Here is a 20,017-nt window from a genome sequence, read left to right as displayed (position 1 = left end):
GCTCCAAAGGTGCAAAAGCCAAAACAAACAAACAAACAAAGGACAGATAGAGAACCCTTCATATCAATATATGATTTAGATATATGAAATGAGATATATTAAATTACCAGATTTAAGATGATTCCAGTATTTACAGAGACTGAATTTTTATTGTTCATTGTTCAGCAACACTGATGTTGTTAAACCCCAGAGGAGGTTTCTTTTCTAAACGACCTATCCTTTAATTAGTAACAAAACAGCTTCAAAAAGATCCAAGTTCAAGTCACAGATTAATAGAATCATAGAATTTTAGGGGTTGGAGGGGATTCTCCTGCCAAAGCAGGATAACCTAGGGCAGGCTGCACAAGAACACATACAGGTGGGTTTGAAAGTCTCCAGAGGAGAAGACTCCACAACATCTCTGGGCAGCCTATTTCCAGTGCTCTATCACCCTCACCATAAAGTGTCTCCTTGTGTTGAAGTGGAACTTCCTGTGTTCTACCTTGTACCCATTTTTCCTAGTAGGTAGCTTTTTAACAACTGAATTAGAACCTGAGTCTTCTGGACTTGGTGTCTCTTGCCTGCTGTTTTTGACTTGTTGCTCTCTAAGAAGGCTTAGAAGTCTTGTACAAATTGGAAACTGAAGCTTTGGGAGATATATCTTTTGACTTCCTCATTCTTTTGAGTAATAATTGACTTTGTAAGTTATTGTTTAATATAAGTCATTCTTTGACTCAACAACTACTGCAACCTTTCTCTATGTTCCTCACTGCACAAAACAGTAGACACTGGCTGGATGTTTCCGCTGCAGTCTGTTCACCATTGAAATGAACTTAACAATTTTAGATGGCATCGCAGGCTGAAGATTTATCATTCCACTGCTGTGAGATGGTGTGAGGAAGCAGGGCAGATCACTTCTCTTAAGGATCACCACCATACACTATCAGCAGACTTAATCAGACATGCTGTGCAGTTTTATGCCACAGGTGACATTCTGGTGATTGTCTTTACACTTTGGAGAGGTGATGCTTTATTATCTTATTCTATACAAGATCCAATCAAAATTATGTGGACCAGAATCATACAAGGAAATGAAAAATAACTTGGTGACATGTTTTTGATTAATTATATACTTGAGTTCCATGTAACAGTTAGGAACTTCCATGGCTCTTAACCTTGTTGTAATTATGGGCAAGGTTCCCTGACATCTAGGGGTTTTGCACAGCTTTTGAACCATGACAGAGTTAGTCTGCACAAACCACAGCCTTAAAAAACTACTTCTTTGGAGACTAAAAATCCAGAAAGTGTTTTCTAAGCCTATTATAATAACTAACTGCTTTTATTAATTCCCAACTAGGCTCACATTAACTTTAATGAAATGGTTGCCATCAGCACTGTGAATAAAAAGAACCTAGAGAGAAAACCCATGTATTTTATTTGTTAGCATATTCAGGTTCTATTTGTGCTGAAATTAGCTATGACTTGCAAATAATAGTCAGGTTAAGATCTATTCTTTTCCTTACCTCTGAACATCTAGAATGGTAAAAGCTAATTCATTTTTCTTAGCAATTGCTTCTGTGGAAAAATCTTTGAAAAGACAGCTAAGCCAATACTGTTAAGAAAATACTTGGATCACACACAGGAAAACCTTGAAATGTCCAGTGCAGTAAAACTTGGGACTACATTTCATGGTCCCCATAAAATCTACTCTAGAGCCTTCTAAAACATTGGCTCAGAACAATTCAGAAAATACTTGATTCAAACCATAAGAACTTCCTGGTGATTTAAAGGGCAATAGAGAACAGTCAGCTCAGATTGTTTTTTTTTTCTAGAAGTTCACTCCTGTACTCCTTATGCATAATTGAATAATGAATTAAAACATGTTAAAACACGTGGAGACAGGCTTTCAAAATACAAGCTGAACACCATAAACGTATTTTGCAATGGTAGCAGAATATAGTGATGTGCCTGGTGTCACCAGATGGTGCTCTTCCACCATCTGTCAAAGTGTTTGCTGCAGTATAAGCAAGATTTGATTCTTTAAAAAGGACGCATTGTTCTAATGGCAGGTTTGGATTATACCAGAATCCGCTGTGAGCAGCAGTCTGAAGATGGAGGAAGCAAAGTGCCTGGTAGCAAACTTTGCTTTTTATTTAATCATAGAATCATAGTATTTGCAGGGATGGGAGGGATTCCAAAGATCATCTAGCTCCAGCCCCCTGCCACAGGCAGGGGCACCTCACACTGGATCAAGTTGCTCAGAGCCCCATCCAGCCTAGCCTTAAAAACTTCCAGGGATGGTGCTTCTAACACTGCCCTGGGTAACCTGTTCCAGTGTCTCACCATTCTTATGGTGAATAACTTCTTCCTAACATCCAATCTGAATCTACCCACTTCTTGTTTTGCTCTATTTCCCCTAACCCTATCAATACGCAACATCCTAAAAAGTCCCTCACCAGCTTTCCTGTGGGCCTCCTTCAGATACTCAAAGGCCACAGTAAAGTCTCCTTGGAACTTCCAGACTAAACAGCCCCAACTCTTTCAGTCTGTCTCCATAGGAGAGGTGCTCCAGCCCGCTGATCATTCTTGCGGTCCTTCTCTGGACACACTTCAGCACATCCATATCCTTCTTGTAATGGGAACTCTAGAAGTGGACACAGTACTCAAGGTGGGTTCTCACCAGAGTGGAGTAGAGCTGCAGTTAGGACAAAATTCCTAAAAAGCAATGCTGTATGGGGCTGTTTCATTTCTGAACATGTACATCTATAAATTATTTAAATTAAACTTGATGTCTACCAAGAGAGTTGTGATGGTTTGGGTATTCCCTGCCCCCCCCCCACACTTTAGAAATCACCCAGACTAGACTCAGTTGGCTCTGGAAATATGAATGAAGCTTTTATATTTACAGCTGGCACAATATACAAGCAGATATTTACAGTATATACAGTTATGTACAGAAATATACAAGGTAAAAGGTAATACACAAACACAACTCCCCTCCCAGAGACCTGAGTCCCCAGGAGGGGCTCTCAACCACCCCTGCACCTTCCCCCTGCCCCTCTCAACCTTACCCCAGTCCCAAGGAAGAGTAGAGGTTTGGCCAAGAGGTTAAGAAGCAAAGGTGGGTTAGCCCAAATGGAAGGTGAGGTTAGAGAGTAAGATGTTGCTCAGCCAGCAGTCTAAGCAAGAGTGAGAGAAAAATGGAGAGTGTTATCTAATGTTTTCATTTCTCCTTCCCATACTCCTCAGTGAGACTCTGAGTGAAGTAGACATCAGCCTTGTTTTCCTTTCACAGCCTGTAATCTAGTTCTTCTCACCAAAACATCCTAGCTAGCTTCAAACTAGCACAAGAGTATGCAGCTATTTTTTTTTTCTGCAGGCAAGCTGCATTGTAAAGCTACTTGTAAGTGATCCTGGATATGTTGAAGGTCTGTTATTAGTGTCATAATGAGTCATTAGTACAAGGAGATGGAGGATTCATTAAAGTTAACATTTTTTCACACAAAAGTTTTCATTATAAAAAAAACCCACTCTAGATTATTTGAAAGTTAATGAAGTAAAATATTTGTTGACATGGTGCTTGTAATTCACAGAAAAGGTAAAGTCCTATTTACCTGAATAAAACTGGAGTCAGATGAGTGGGAATGTGTTTGTTCAGTACTTCAGATTTCTTTTCACTCAGTCTCCAGCAAATTTTCCATTTGGTTCAAGCCTTAAGGTTTTGGTTTCCTTTTGGTTTAAGGTTACTCTGCAAGTGCTTGCCTTGTTATCTCTGCTTTCTGCCTCTACATCACTGATATTTTCTCTTGCTCCTCTTATTAATTCTCTGTCTTGTCAATTCTCTTTCACAAAAATTGAGATGGAAGAAGAAAAGCCAAAGAAGCTCCTCCACCTTAGCTCATCTTTCTATTGTAAGCAAGGTGTATCTGTGAGAATTCTGCTACAGTTTCAGATTATTTGGCTCTGCTGAAGAAATTAACTGTTCATTCTTACATCTGTTTTAACTGAATCACAAAATATATATCTGGTTGGAAGAGACCTCTAAGTCCAACCTTTGGCCCAGCAAGAGTCATCCTTGTCAGCATAATAGTAGGACACACAGAAAGTAAAGTCTAAACCCATATATTTGTCAAAAACAGCTCATGGTGAAAATATACAATTCTCTGCCTCTTTATAAGGTTTTGTTCCAGTAATCCAACATCCTATATAATATTGTTTTTTGAACATCAAATAAATCTTTCTGTTCAGAAAAAAAAAATTACTTTTTAAAAGTATATTATATGCTCCTGGGCTTTTTCTTTTCCATCATTTCCAAATCAGATTTGTTCAGTTTAAATATAAAACTTAAACAGAACACTTCTTCCTGGTGCTAGCATCACAGACGCAGCTGCATTCTGAAATTTAATATCCTGGGCCAAATTGAGGACTGTGTAATGCATTTACAAGGCAATTGTTCTCATTTTCTTTGTGCCTTCTCAGGTAAAGGCTTAATGACTCAGATTTAATTAGTCTTTTCATGGTGCATGAGTCAGAAAAACCCACTTCATTCTTCATAGATTAATTTCTCTTGACTGCAACAAGTACAGATGCCCTGAGACTTTCAGAAGAGGAGGTATGTAATGCCACTGTCCCAGACAAACTCCACTACAGGTAATTAATTTGTGTCAGGGTGTTTGTACCGTGCCTGTCCTTGCCTGGACTTTACAGCAAGTATTTAAATAGAGACCAAGAAACTACTCAGTAGTCTAATTTTCAAAGAGGGCACAGTAGGCGCTCTCTAAAAATCAAGCCTCTCATAAAGTTTCTCAAAAATCCAAGTACACAAAATAAGTAGTTACTTGAATATTCTGATCATGATCTTCAAATTATGTGACCAAAATCATGATGCCACAAAAAAAAAAGAAGTCTAGGAAAACATTCAGTATTAGTCAGAAACTTAGTTATAATATTATCTTATTCTCCAGACAGACTCCTATGAGAGAGCTTGCACAAATTCAATCATAGAGAGCACCAGCTGCCAATTTTCTTGACTTCTGTCATGTAGATCATGAGAGAGCTGTGTTTTTTTTTCTTACCACAATATCAGCATTTTCAATATTGCACTGTCTTGTCCTCTACAAATTTCACAAGCTATGAAGTCTTTCCTCTTCCTCCTGTTTGAAAAATGAACTATTGTGTGGCCTTTTGCTAACTACATCACCAAAAAGGTGACTGTGACCATGTTTTCTCATCCATTACTTGCACTTGTTTTACTTGTGTTTATTCTTGGGTTTGGTTGGGAAGAACTAAGAGCTTGGCAAATGAGCTAAAAATGTTCATGTCAATAATGCCAGTCTTAATAAAACAGTATTTAAAATGATACAAACATAATTGCATAAAAAATATATATACTTTTTTAAAAGTCTTCCTCCTCTCTGTATGTTTTCAGCTATTAAATGCTGAGAATAGGAACTGTTCAGAGGAGAGACTGAACAGGATTTTAGCTAGACTCTACCTTCTACATGTCAGAAATGGATGTGATAGTGGGAATGTCTAAAATGTCTAAAACATTATTAGGCTTGAGGTGAGGAGAAAATTCTTCACTGAGAGAGTCACTGGCTACTGGAACGGGCTGCCCGGGGAGGTGGTGGAGTCGCTGTCCCTGGAGCTGTTCAAGGCAAGACTGGACGTGGCACTTGGTGCCATGGTCTAGCTTTGAGCTCTGTGGTAACAGGTTGGACTTGATGATCTATGAGGTCTCTTCCAACCTTGGTGATACTGTGATACTGTGATTTAGTGTTACACGTGACTGCTGAAAGAGCACTATAACTTGCAAAACACATCACCCTGTTTGATGGGATGCAATGCTCTGCTGCAGCCTCTAACACAATGGCTACTGGAACAGGTCTGTGACTTTTTTCATTTCACAGTGTGCAGAGTCTCACTTCCACTGATGATAATTGGGAATTTTCAATTGCATACTGAAGGCAATAGATGAAGGGGAGCTGAATAACTGCAAGGAGGTGGGATACTTCCAAGACAACAAATAAAAAGGAAGAGTAAATGTGTACAGAGGAAGATACTGCTGCTCACCTGGCAGTATTGCTAATTCCAGAAATCTGTATGAAAACCTTCATGACAGGAATAATTTCAGTAGGGACCAGGACTGAAATTATATCTGTGCTGGAGCTGCCAGGCAGCAAAAATGGGTTGAAAACAGAGCTCATCCAAGATACAGACTAAAGAAAACAGTGCAAGAATTGATACGGACTTTGAAAGGCTTGGGTTTAGTCCCCTAGATACAGCTTCAGAAGAACAGGCATGGAGGTCCATAGTTCAATTAAATCCCCAGGATCCTCTCCATTTAGTCTGAAATCTGTCCATTACACTTAGTTTTATGGTAGACATAAAAGAACTTTGCACTCTAAAAACCAGACAGAACACTGTGCAGAGAGTTATACCTAATCTTCATATTTATGTAATTTATGGAAATAAATCTGTTTTTTTAGGCTTTATCAGCACAGAGAACATTGGAAAATTACTTAGGTCTATCTATTTATGTAACTCTGCCTGTGCAACAAAGAGTAAAGCTCCTCACTGTTGCTGTTACAATCCCATCTCATATGTTAATTCTTGTTACAAGAAAAAGCAAATATGTGCTAAAAGATAAAGTGAAACTTACTGCCATATTTTCAATGGTAACCAAGTCTGATGTTGTCTGAAGTCCAGGCTGAACAGCAAAATAAATAGGAAAGAATCTCTTTATCTCTTCATGGATGGGATCAAGAGTAATGAAATTGAAAATTCAGGATAAGATTGTTCAAAGCAGCTGCACCAAGAGCCAAACCTTCCTTACCTTCACAGATCAAAATAGAGCAGGGGTAACAAAGACTAAAGCTAAACCTGCAGAAAATTTACAAGCAGAAAACCTAAAGATCTCAAGGAAGGGATTTTTTTCTTTTTTAGACGGTACCCCTCTTGGGACTTCTTAAAAATCTAACTGTTATTTAGAAGATTGATTATCCAAATGTCATAGGGGACAACGGCTCTGTCTGGATAACTGGGTGAATTTGCATCACAATTAGCCATTGCGAAGCAATGCCTTTGCAGAGCACTTTACTGAGGTTCAAGTCATCATAGATGAGTTGTAATTGCAACAGGGATACATTTTTTTTCTCCATGCATTTAATTTTCATTTTATTACCATATACATGGGGAAATTCCAGCATTTACTGTAAAGGAGAGAAATGTTTCCAATCCTTGTGGTCACACTGACATAAAGCAAATTAAAGGAACTTACTGTATTCCTGTAAGTGTATCATTTCAAGCCAGCTTTGCGATTTTGGGTGTCAGTTGCATGTCAGTTTTCAAGTCCTTAGAAGTCCTTAGCCCTGTTCCACTCCTTTCCTTTACCATGCCTCTGAAAGCCAGAGAAATGGTAAAATTTTCCAGGCTAGGTTTGATCCTTCCCTGGTCTGATACTCAGTTACTGTTTAAGACCCTAGTTTATGCTACCCTTGCCTTTTCATTTCTCCTTTAACATGTTTCTTACAAAGTTCCATGACCATATCATGGCTCAGGAAGCCTTTCTCCAAGATGGCATTTCTTCTCAGTAATCTTACAACCTCAGCTGGTGGCTGCATCTGAAGGTCACTACCTCTCTTCCTAACGCTCTTCTGTTTCAACCCTTCTTCTTGTCTCTGGGGTTTGTTTGAGTTTTCCTCTCCATGACAATCAAAACCAGAGCCGTAAAGCCCTCAGTGAGAAGGCAGACAAAAAAAGTAGAAAGCCTGTATTGCTCTAGTGAGCATTTTAGCCTCTGGGGCTACATAACAGTTTCCTGCAACTCTAATTAAGACATGGCCTGTGGTTACACCAGTACGTGGCCTGAGCCAGCCTGGCACACTTTTTGCTGTGTTATTACTGTTTTGATCAGTCCGTAAGGACAGCAGTGGGAATGGACTGGCACGCCTGTCGTCTGCTGCCCTCCGATGGATGGAAACAGTGCTCCAGCATGGCTTTTCGTGTTCCTTCACCTTCGGACACAACCTCTGGTCTCAGCCTAACACACAGATTATTTATCATGCTCTGTGCATGGTGGAGAGCCTAGAAATTGAACACCTGTGGCAGACTTGAAGAGACTGCTCAAGTATTTCCCAAGCCATCATCAATAGGAAAGGCTACCCCACTTCCAAACTGTGGATTATTACCAAGTTGTTATTGTGAGAAATATATAGAATCATATGTTTGATCTGATCAATTCGTGGGAAGAGGTCACAGACAAGGAGGAAGGGGGGGGGGGGTTTGAATGTAACTGCATTCCTGCTTGCACCACCATCTCAATAAGCTTAAAGATAAGAGTAATTAGATTGGCGAAGGAGGGAGGCACGTGGAAGAGATAGTCTTTTATATATTTAAATGGAAATGCATTCCTCCTGGTGCCACCTTTCCTGTATGAGCAAAGAGAAGAACCAGGACTTTGAAGCTCATGAGGAAGACGCTTAAGCAAGACCCCTTACTTCATCAAAGATTACCAGAGGGACCACCAGATAAAAGGAGGCCTGTGTGGAAGAGACATCTCACATTCCTAAAAACTGATAAAGAAAACCCAACCTTTTCTTAGAACTTAGTAAATATGTAATAGAATAGGGTATAAAAAGAGAAAACTGAAGGCAAAGGGTGTGTGTTGGGGTAGATCAGAGTCTCTCCTCGCACCCAGGCCTGTACATTGCTTGATCCCTGCAACTTTATTAAAGCCTTAACTTGCATGAACGCCAGTTTGTGCCTGTTATTTATGACATTATCACCCAGTAAATCCTTCTGTCTTGGTGTAATTTAATTCCCTCGTCCAAAGTGTGGTAGAGGTGGAGCAGGGTGTGGGCAATTTGTGTCTGGGTGCAGCCTTGCAGCCCCTGCTCCATGACAACATGCTGCCAAGATTCCGCAGGGCCTGGGTGGTGCTGCAAGTGTTCAATGGAGACCAGGCTCAAGCACACGGCATAGACACGAGTCCCACAACACGCCTGCTGCTCCGAGGCTGAGAGAGCACCAGATCAAAAGGGTGCAAAGGGCAGCACCAGATCAAGGAGGTGCAAAGTTTCCCAAGCATGGGACCTGCATGCAGGACACAAAATAATGTTAATCTCCCCTCAGCTGCTAACGACGGGTTACGGTGCCCTGTGTGGCATGAAAGGGTGTGAGGCATCCCTCAGGTCACAGAGCACTCAGCAACTTGTCCTCCATGCTGAGGAGAGGCCCCAAGTCCCATTGCAAAAGCGAAAAAATAAAAAGAAGGAGGATCAGCAGCATAGGACAGGGGAAGTGCTCGGGAGCGATGGGTACAGGCGGGGAGGAGACAGACCGAGAGGGGACGCCTACGCAGCCCAGGCGAGGCCGTAAGCACGGGGAGACCCTGAGGGACACCCGCAGGCGGCCCCAGCGGCGCCGCCCGCGAGCGCGGAGGAGCGGAGAAGGGGCGGGCCCGCGCTCCGGCGGTTGCGCTTCATGCAGTCAGTCACATGAGCCGCCAGGGAGCCGTGCCGCCCCCGCCCTCCTCCCCCCGCACCCCTTTGGCCGTGAATGGCACGGCCCGCATGCGCTTGTACGCAAGAAGAGTGCGAGCGAACCATTGAGCGAGGACGGGGGAACCCGGCAGCCACTGGCTTGAGAACATCCCTTCGTCCGGGAGCTGCGGCGGGGGGAGCGGACGTGACAGGCTGAGTGGCTGGGCGCAGGCTGCCGGAGACGGAGGGCGATGGTCGTCCCCAAGGGACAGGAGTACCAGGCCCCCCAGGAGGTACCGTAGCGGCGACTCCTTCAGCCTTCTCCGCCTCGGGCGGAGCGGTGTAGGCGAGGCGCGGGTCGCCCGCTCTTCCTCCGGCCCCACTGCACTGTCTTCTCCGGGTTTCCCTTTTGCTCCTTCCTCTCCTTGTTGCCCCGCGAACTGGGCGCTGACCGGCCCTGGGCGCCGCGCCGAGGCTGAGCCGGGAGCCCGAGGGTCAGCACTCTACAGCGGGCCCGGCCCTGCGCCCTTCCCCGTGGGCAGCCCACGGTCCGGCGAGGTGGGATCCCTCGGGTATGAGGAGCCATGTGGGGTTGCAGGCAGCGTCTGTGTAGGTCACCTTCTGTGCACGTCACCCTGTGTGCACCACTGCTTTTCCGCGTCCCTTCGCCTTGCGAGGCTTTTCAGGTTTCCGTGCGAGGGAGAGGAGGAGGCTGGTGAAAATCTGCAGAACAGAGAAGAGCGGGGCGGGGGAGACTGGGAGTGTGTCCCTGCGGCCTCTGAGGAGGAGACCCAGAGCCCCGTGAGCTGTCTCTCAGAGCTAGGTCTGAGGCTTTTGGGTGCTCTGTGCCTCTAGTAAATCATGTCTGTTCTTGGAGCTGTGAGGTTTCGTCCTGGAACGTGGGGCCAAAGGCACTAGTGACAAGGTTGCTGTGCCGATAAAGCTTTGGAGCATTGAAGCTGCCTAGGCTGCCCATCAGAGTTTGCTTTTTGTTCCTGTCAGACTTTGAGTTTGCTTAAAATTGCTTTACTCAAAAGAGGAGTTCCACGTGAATTTGTCCTCTTGTTGTAAAGAGATAGAAACGTTAAATTGAGACCTATGATTTTGTGAATCCTGAAATGGGAAGAAAGGTGCAAAATGGAGAATAAATTAACTGTCATATGGCAGTAGGAGCAATCTGTGTAGCCATAGGCAAAGAGTGGACTGGGAGCTTGAATAGCAAAAGCAGATTAAAGTATTTAACTGGGTGAAAGAGGAACAACGTTAAATCCATGTAGAAATGCATTGCCTATTTATTTAATGTCTTTCAAATTAACAGCCAAGTTGCTAATGGAAATCAAGGATTTCCCTGGTGTGTGATGTATGTTAGGATTAAGTTTGGGAAATATTCTTTTGAAGAATGAAGCAGAAATACTCAATTAGTATTGCATTGTTTGTCAGGTTGAAACAAGAGAAGATGAGGAGCAAAACATCAAGTTGACTGAAATTTTGGAGCTCTTGGTGGCTGCTGGGTATTTTCGAGCAAGAATCAAGGGGTTGTCACCCTTTGACAAGGTGAGGCCATGTAATATTTTTAAAACTTTGGTAGATTTACATATTTTTTGTTAATTAGATTAACAGTGATGATTTTTAAAAAGACACATACAATGCATGAGGCTTTCGTACACAAATAATTCTTCAGGTGACCCACTTTCATACAGATTGGACCTCCTCAGTCTTGAAAAATGATTTTGTGCAACAAGGCCAGTTTTAAAGGTGATAATTGGATGCAAGCCAATTGCTGATGGACTTTCTAATGGGTGTTATGGCCTAAATGATACTAGTACATGGGGAATTTTGCCCCTCTCTCAACTACATTTAAAATACCTAGGAAAGACTTGTTGCTTGGAGATAGTGTGATAGTATTCATTGATTAGAAATGAAGAAATATTGTCTTGAGATGCTCTATGTAAGAGTGGATCAGTTAGTCTAGTGTGATTATTTTGGGGCTGTTTTTATGTACCTTCAGAATGTTATGTGTGTTAACCTTTCATTGTTCTGAACAGGAAGTATGTGATGCTGACAGTGAGCAAAGTTCAGTTTGAAAAGAGGCTTCTGAATAGTTTAGTGCTGACTCTGTGAGAAATTCCTGAAGCAAGGTTTGAAAACACAGAGCTATAGCAGTCTTGACATGAGCTCTTCTGTTTTCTGCTCTTTCTTTGATCACAGCACAGCCTTACCTTGCAATGAAGTTTTAGTTTCTTCGAACTCATTGACATTAGTGGTCTGAGCTGCTTGAGAGGCTGTGCACAGAGACACTAAGTAGTTTCAGGGAGGCTGCCTGGGGATATAATGTTGTGTTGCATTTATGTGTAGAAATGGATACATCAGGTTTATACTTGCCCAGATACAATTGCAAAGTTACCGTTTCTTGACAATGCTCAGCCTTGGCTAAAATGAGCATTGCTATTGAAAAGGATCTAGTTGCTAGTATAGAAGTGATACTGGTTAACCATTTCAGAGGGGAATGAGAGAGAGGTAATGCATTGGGAAACCTTGTACAGAACATCCTAATTTGCTGTGTGATGTTGCTAAGTTATTCCACATTTCGCTTCGTTTTTCTCTTCTCTACCTTTGTACAGATTTAAGTTATCTTGCATATATTTAAGCAAGATTGTCTTAAAATATTTATGTAATTTATATGAAGTTGATGAAATGGCCCAAGTTGCCTAAGTATCTGTAGGAATAGGGCCTGAAGTAGAGACTTCTACAGAGCTGGGGATTTCCACTGTAGTACTGATACTTTGCCTAGCACTTGGTGTTGCATGTGTCAGCAAGTGAAGTGCAGTAGTAGCAAAGGAATATATAAAAGAGAATATTATGTATACAAAAATTAGGATCCTCAATAAAATTTTGATACAGTCAGTTTTTATAGATCATGACATTTAACATACCATTGTGTTTCTTCTAATATTTGTGAGTTTCTCTTTTTAATCTGGGAGATGTGTTTTAGCTTCATGTACCAGTTTTGAAACAAGTTTAGAATGTCACTAACTGTTGGGCTTTGTGTCTTCTAGTGTATGTGTATCGTGCATAGAAGTTGGCTCATGTATGCTGTCCATGTGTGTGTTTTCACTGTATGTAATACTAAGGATGGAGAAAATACTAAGCTGTAGTTTCTACAATAAAGCCATTAGGATGTATTTGTTTTTGTCTCTCCAATTTAAAATGAAACTGACCATACTGTTGCTCCTTTACTAGGTGGTAGGCGGCATGACGTGGTGTATCACTACTTGCAACTTCGATATTGATGTTGATTTATTGTTTCAGGAAAACTCTACTATTGGTCAAAAAATGTAAGTTGATTAAATTACAAGTGTGGCTTGTTTTGTTTTTTTTTTTCTCCTTAGAAAAGCTGAGGTGAATAGGTGGGATTTGCTGATAATTTGCTTCTTTATAAGAGAGAATTTTAGTCCACCCTTCCTGCTTCTCAAGGCTACCCATTTGCAAAACATTGTACTGCTTTCAAACTTTCTCAATCTCTAGAACCAGAAAGACACTTATTCCAAAAAATAAAACAAACCCAATAAATAAATTTAGAAAGGACAGTGCTAGTCCCCCCTGTGCTGCCATGTTCTTATATCCATACTAAGCAGTTAAAGCATTTACGTGGCCCCACATTGAACTAGATTGGGAACTGATCCATATTAAAACCTACTGGAAAGAGAAGAAAAATAGGGAAAATAGTTTTAATGTGAATCAATTCCTGGATCCAGTTCTCTATGCAGCTGTACAGATGCTTGTGCTGGCATAAGGGGATGATACAGAAGCCAATACAATGGGAGACCACACTGCTGGAAACTAGAGTGCAACATTAGAAGACCTTCCTTGAGTTCTCTGTCTGCAGTTCTGCTTTGTAAATAATCTCCAGTTCCCTTTTATGTGTTCTGGGTTGGAAGCATAGACATCAGCAAACAGAATTTAAAGCATGGCACCGTTGCTGAAACCATTACCTGCCCCATACTGAGGAGGAGTTCCTTCCTGATGGTGACCTGGTGACACCATTTTGGTTTGATTAATTTTTTAATGCATAGATTTTTCTCCTTGGACAGTCAATTCCTGTGTTGGAGGTTGTGAATTTTTTTTTTGTACTGAGAGGGAATACATTCTAAAGTACAGTATTTCTTTATGCATTTCTGTGATCAGTTAAACAATGAAAATTTGGAGGAGGAATAACTTTTTTTCTTAGTGTAGTTCAAAATGACATCTTTCTGTGCTCTTTTCTTGATGTGTATTGGATCAGCAAAACTACTGCATTTAAATATGTGTAGCTATTGCCATTAAACTTGGAGACACTCAAATTACCATAGATACATAACTACATAAACCATTGTGAAGTGCACAGAATCAAGTAGGGAGCAGAAATGAAGATAATGGTGGTAGTTTTTGCAATTGCTAAGTGTTTATATTTGCTTTCTTTGTTACCCTTAACAATAACAGGATAAGGAGTTGTTCTGAAAGTGTTCTGTTATCTTTCCAGCCAACTGGATGCAAAACTGGCAAAATAAAAAGCAGGCTTCCCTCCTAAAACAGCAACAATGATTTAATTGTAGATCTGAAGCCTTCCGAGTCACACAGGCATGGGCTGGTTTTGATGTCCATGTAATGTTTATGTTGGTGGTGGCTCAGTGCTTATGTGGTGTTCTCAAGAGAAGGAAAAGCAAAGCTGTGTTTTCTCAGTATTATTCTGAAGATATTTTGATGCCATCATGTTATTTCTGGGTTGAAATTAACATCAAAGCATACATTAAGAGAAGATCTTGCATCTGTTGGATAAATAACATGTTAGTTATTTTTTTTTTTTTGTATTTCATTTATTCTGGCTGTGCAGAGTGATGCTGCTATTTCCATGTTGTAGAATATTATTGTAGTGGAAATTGCCTTATAAGAATTATATCAAAGTTTTCTCTTCTTAAGTGTAACTTTTCAGGCTCTCTTTCCAGACTGTGGTCTCTGTCTCCTTTCTCCTCCCCTTTTGTTGTCCATTAGACAGCACTGAATGCCTCTGATGTCAGGACTGGACCAGTTAATTTTTCTTCTTTCATGGAAAAATAATTTGATTTTTTGCCAGTGCAGTGTTCATCCTCACTGCTGACACCTGCTTTAAAAGTGTGCTTTGAAAGCATTGGCAGGAAAAAAAACACCTTACCCTAAAATGAGGAAGGAGGTTGATGTTCCTGTAGATGAACTCCTTGTATTAGGGTATTTCTTTCCCTTTACTAGTTCTTGCCTGAAAAACCTTCAAAACCATGTGAGGTATAAAATTTGTTTAGCCTATATTTTGGGAGCTCTCCTAAACATTTTTTTAAGGTCTTGTATTGGATTCTGGACTTTGAATGCATATCTTTTACTTATTATAACTATTCTTAAATCTAGTGTTTCTTCATGTGTGCATGGAGGTTTTTATAGATACCTCTTACATGGGCATTTCATCTGACCAGACATGCAGAGCTTAAAATTTTGCATGTAAGACTATAAATGAAATCTTAAACTAGGAGGCTGCAAGAGAATAGTCACCTCTCCATAGACTAGTTTGAGATATATATATGTGTGTGTGTGTGTGTGTGTGTATGTATATGTATATAAAAAAACAATAATATGTAACAATGTAAAAGTTAGTTTGTGAAAATTGGATTGCTTTTCATGGCTGTATGCAGTGGAAGCCACTAGAGGGAACCTTGTAACAACTAACTGTTTTTGCAAAAATCATTTGTAATTTACAGAATAAAATTGTGCTCTATATATATATATACACATATATGGGTTTTTTTGTTTTATAATAGTGCCTTAACTGAAAAAATCGTGTCAGTATTACCAAAAATGAAGTGCCCTCATCGTTTGGAACCACATCAGATCCAGGGACTGGATTTCATTCACATATTTCCTGTTGTACAGGTAACAATTTTGTGATGTATTGATTCTTTGCTGAATAAGGCTATAAAACTTGCATTAAACTTTTAACTGATATCTGCATAATTGCTTGCCTATTTACCTGTGGAGTGAATGATCATGGGGGAATTGTTTAAATGAATGCTTTTAAAGAGTTGAATGATGTTATAGATGATAGCATTTTTAGAACTGCTCTTTAAATTCTTCTGAATGAAGTCCGATTCTGCCTTTGTGGAATGACTACTTAAAAGAAACTAAAGTTTAAGCTTGTTTTAGTATCTGCTAATACACTTAGTTCCAGACTAGGAAATAGAGAAATAGAATAAACAGTTGATGTTTAAGCTTGTCTAGTAAGTTCTGCTGATAGTAATTCCATCAAAAAAGATAGGAATTGCCACAGGCCGAGTACCACGGGTATCAGAAGAGATGGAGAGAAGGCTTAACATACGCAAGTTCCGATTCAGATCTGTTTATTGCACCGCAAACCTGGGCTTACATACTTTTTATCAGAAGGCTACATAACAGGGTTACAAATCATGTTAGACTCTAATTGGTTACATACACTTGTGTTAGGACTACGCTGGGATTACACACTAATTCTTCATATTCTCTCAACAACACGCATATTGTATCTAAGCAGAGGTAGGAGAAAACCAGACTTCATCCTTCTTCTCACTGTGACACACATCAGAGGCCTCAGAACTCGTGCACTCTCACCTGTCCATGGCTTATGTTCCACTATATAATATTCCAATAGCTGTACCAGAGTCAGACAACTCTATAAAATCACTGTGTTTAATATTACTATATCCAACAACGAATAAGGTGAAAGCCAGTCGAGGTGGTTTTTTAAAGCATAGTTCATTCATTTGTATCACTTCCTAACTGTGTGGATGGAAACTAAGTCGCACTGACATGTGATCCTATTGCTGTGTATTTCTTGAGCAGCGCTGACGATGTGCATACTCGTAGGTCTCCATTTGATTAAGTTTTAAGCTAGCACGTGATGTGTTCTGCTTATGTGTGGTATCTTAAGAATCCTTGGTATGTTGTTATCAGGTTTTGTTATTTTTCTTTCAACTACACTCTGAATTGTACCTTTGATAAATAGGGAACATTAAGACTGTTAAGCAAACTGCCTTTTCATGGAATGCCTCCTTGCCTTCTGCTTATGAAAGAATTCAGCAAGTAAGACTTGATTCTAAGTAGCAGTTTATAAGAAAGGGGGAAAATTCCTTCTCATTATCCTCTAGTATAGAATCAACCAGGTTGGAAGAGACCTCCAAGATCATCCAGTCCAACCTATCACCCAGCTCTAACCAATCAACTAGACCATGGCACTAAGTGCCTCATCCTGTCTTTTTTTTGTAGAGGGCTCCTGAACAAGCTACGCTTAGCTGCACTTCCCATAAAGTTGTGGTGTGTGCTACTGTTATACAGCTGTCAAGTTGTGCTCATGCTGGCTGATATGGAAAGGATGTATCATGTTAATGTGAGGGTTTTACTTCTAAACTTGGATTTTCCTACCAGGAAAAAAAAACCTCCCCACCCAGGTTTATTTTCTGCCCTGTTTACTTGGTGGTAATGATGGTGACAATGAATGATTGCATTTGTCAAATAGAGGGCTTCTCTTACAGTGAAAATAATTCCTCTTTTACAGTAATAATATGAACTAATATTCCTACTGTAAAAACTATAGAACTATATAATTTTTAAACCTGATCTACTTATCTGTTTTATCCAAAATCCTTATGAAAATCCTCTGAAAAGAAGCAACATTAATTCTAAGCAGGGGGGGAAATGTGCTTCTAGTTTTCTCTGAGAGCAGTGATTCTCAATATTAGTAGCTGACCAGTAGGTGGTATATTTAATCCATATTTGATGAATAAATATTTCCTGGTGAGCTTAGCTTTTTGTATTTTTGTATTGTTTTTAGAAATTGTGGCTCTGTTAGGTCCCTGTGAAGTTCTGCCTTCTCTAAATACTGATTCATCATTTTATCCCAAAGTAGGCTTTCAAAAAACCTGTTGTTGGTGTCCACATTTTACTGTGTTCTAAAAAATACCATGCAAGAGCTGTAACAGGCTGATAATGATGTTTTCCTCAATACTTTGCTAAATTTGAGATTTCACTCAAATCAATCCCCAAGAGATTCAGAAGCTCTTTTCCTCCACTTGGCATTGCGTCCAGTAGCTCTTGCACTATACAGGCTTGATGTGAGCTTGCTGTGAAGAATTTATATGAATCCTTACCTATAGAAAGAAATGAGATTGATCTGCTACAGTCTACAGCAGAGAACCAAAACTGTAAAAAACAAACAAACATTCAAAAAAGACCCAAAAACCACCCAAAAATCTCTAAAAAATATTCCAGTGGGCAGAAACGGTGCTCTTTTTCCTAGGAAGTCATGCTTGTGCTCCCAGAGTGTGCACATACTCTTGTATTGAGATGTGCTTTGTAATTAGTAGTCTGTGTTTTCATTTCTCTCCTTGTCATCATCTTCCCCTCACTTTCCAGGGGTTCATGGTTATAGCACAGAAAACAGTTGCTGGCTCAAACTTGGATCCTGAGATTCATCTGATCTCTTATGTGACCTCCTGCACAGGCTGTCAACAGCCCAGAAGATTTATCTTCTCCAGCATTACTTAAAATGTACTTCAATCTTTTGTGGCTTTTTGTGTGGCCTTGTAAATGTCAGAAGAAGCCTTTTCTTCTTATATGAGCATGTGATTCTTCTAGAACACTTCATAGGCTTGAAGATCTGTCTTTTTGCAGTGGAGCTATAGATCTTTTATTGCTTTCAAAAACTATAGTAGGAAAATCTGATGTAAATGCATATAACCTGTGTATAGTTGTTATATTGCCAGTTCTAATGGATTATACTTGGGCTACACCTTTATTTTAATGAGAAAAGGACATGTTTCAAGTGGTGTCTTCTGTGACAGTATAGTTCAGAGGTTCATTGTTGGGTCCTGGCACTGCTTGCACAGCACAGTCTTTGTTGAGCTTTGAATTCAGAATCCAGCAAACCTCCAGCCCGTTTCTTCCCACTCAGACCGACAGAGATAGGTGCTGTGAACAGTTCAGGCTTGCTTTGTAGAAGGATGACCATGCTATAACCCACAGACTGTGTAAAAATCACCTGGACAATCCATTTGTTTTAAAGTGTGTTCCCAAGTGCTTTTTCAGAGTAGAAAAAGATGGGCCTGTGTGCATGTAGAGTACGATTGCAGATTTGTGTATGTGATGTACATCCAATGCTTGCTACAGCTGAGGGATTTGATGTACAGGTATGACAATACTGACAACTTATAGTGTACAGTCGAGTTCTGAGGTTTTTGGATGTGGGCTAGGATGTATATTTTGCAGGCTCATAAAGTTCAGCTCTTGGTCTCATGGGTTGTGAGGTGTGCTAGCAGTTCTGTTGTACAGCTGAAAACAAAAAAGCCAGGAAATTAATGTTCCTGTGTTTTGTGACCTACTGCTTTGTATTTTTCTATATTATATATTGATTTGCATTTTGATACATTGTTATTAATGTTTAGCAAATAACAACAATGCTATAAATTTATTTTGTTAAAACTTTGTTTTTTCAGTCTAAGTAGTAGAATTCTTCTAGAATGTAGGGTTTTGGGAGGACACTTTAGGGTTGTATTTTCTTCAGAGTGGTGGGGGAGTACTTTTTAAATAATTTTTATTTCTCCTTAAAGATGCAGATTAAAAGAATTATGTTTCAGGTGGCACACATCCATTTCTATGCCACAGATGCTCTTAATACTGTTCTCTGGAATGATTTTATTGAAGATATTTGAAGTACAGAAATTTATTTGGCAGAATTCCAATAAACTTTGCCTGTTCTTGTGAAGATTTTGTATGTTTTTTTAATAAATGAATTTTTCAACTGTGAATTCCTAAGAGATGAAATTTACAATCCAATTTTCTTTCCATGGTTACTATAAATAATTAATTAGAATGTGAAAAGAAGTTGGTATATGAGATGTTCTAGCACAAGGTAAATAAAGGGGAAGTCATATAACAAAATAATTCTGCGATATATTACTTACACATAACACTGAGAGGTGGAGTTTTTTTTAGATATCAGGCTCTACTCAAAGGATCTTAAGGGAGCACTGGTTGATCTCCTTTGGACTATCAAATCTCACTGTAGTGTGAGCACTATGACTCATTGAGGTTTATCTCATTCAATATAGGTCAACAGTATGAAGAATAGTTGGGGTTTTCTTGATAAAACTTTGATTATAGGAAAAGCCACATGGCTTCTTAGATTATCCAGTCACTCTACTGAGCTTTAGTACAAAGAAGTTGTGAGAATAGCTAATGATGAATCATTTCTTAGAAGTACATCCCTGAGTTACCATGTTTACAAATAAATGTTCTTGTTTCTGTGATTAAAATGTGCATTTAGCCTTTATTGTATATTAAAACCAGTTACACAATAGTTAGATGTTTTCTTCTGTTACTGTTTCCCTTTCCAGTGATAAAACTTTACAAACTTTTTTTTCCCAGTGGCTGGTGAAACGTGCAATAGAAACAAGGGAAGAAATGGGAGACTATATTCGTTCTTACTCTATATCACAGTTTCAAAAAACTCATAGACTACCGGAGGT

The 20,017-nt window shown here is 39.9% G+C and overlaps 1 protein-coding gene across 1 annotated transcript in view; it reads left to right on the top strand.

Annotated features, from left to right (window-relative positions):
* Positions 1-9,484: 9,484 nt before the first annotated feature.
* CCDC93 (coiled-coil domain containing 93) overlaps positions 9,485-20,017 on the top strand; it is a 49,311-nt gene continuing 38,778 nt past the window's right edge. Inside the window, exons 1-5 of the mRNA XM_064156336.1 lie at positions 9,485-9,754; positions 10,902-11,015; positions 12,702-12,796; positions 15,284-15,395; positions 19,917-20,015. Of these exons, the coding sequence (XP_064012406.1) occupies positions 9,713-9,754; positions 10,902-11,015; positions 12,702-12,796; positions 15,284-15,395; positions 19,917-20,015 (462 nt within the window). The 5' untranslated portion in view covers positions 9,485-9,712. The remainder of the gene's footprint in view (positions 9,755-10,901; positions 11,016-12,701; positions 12,797-15,283; positions 15,396-19,916; positions 20,016-20,017) is intronic.

The sequence above is a fragment of the Pogoniulus pusillus genome, chromosome 2 (assembly GCF_015220805.1).
Source record: "Pogoniulus pusillus isolate bPogPus1 chromosome 2, bPogPus1.pri, whole genome shotgun sequence".
In the NCBI taxonomy this organism is placed as follows: domain Eukaryota; kingdom Metazoa; phylum Chordata; class Aves; order Piciformes; family Lybiidae; genus Pogoniulus; species Pogoniulus pusillus.
Note: the sequence above shows the minus strand (reverse complement) of the source record. Positions and strands in the feature narration are given on the sequence as shown.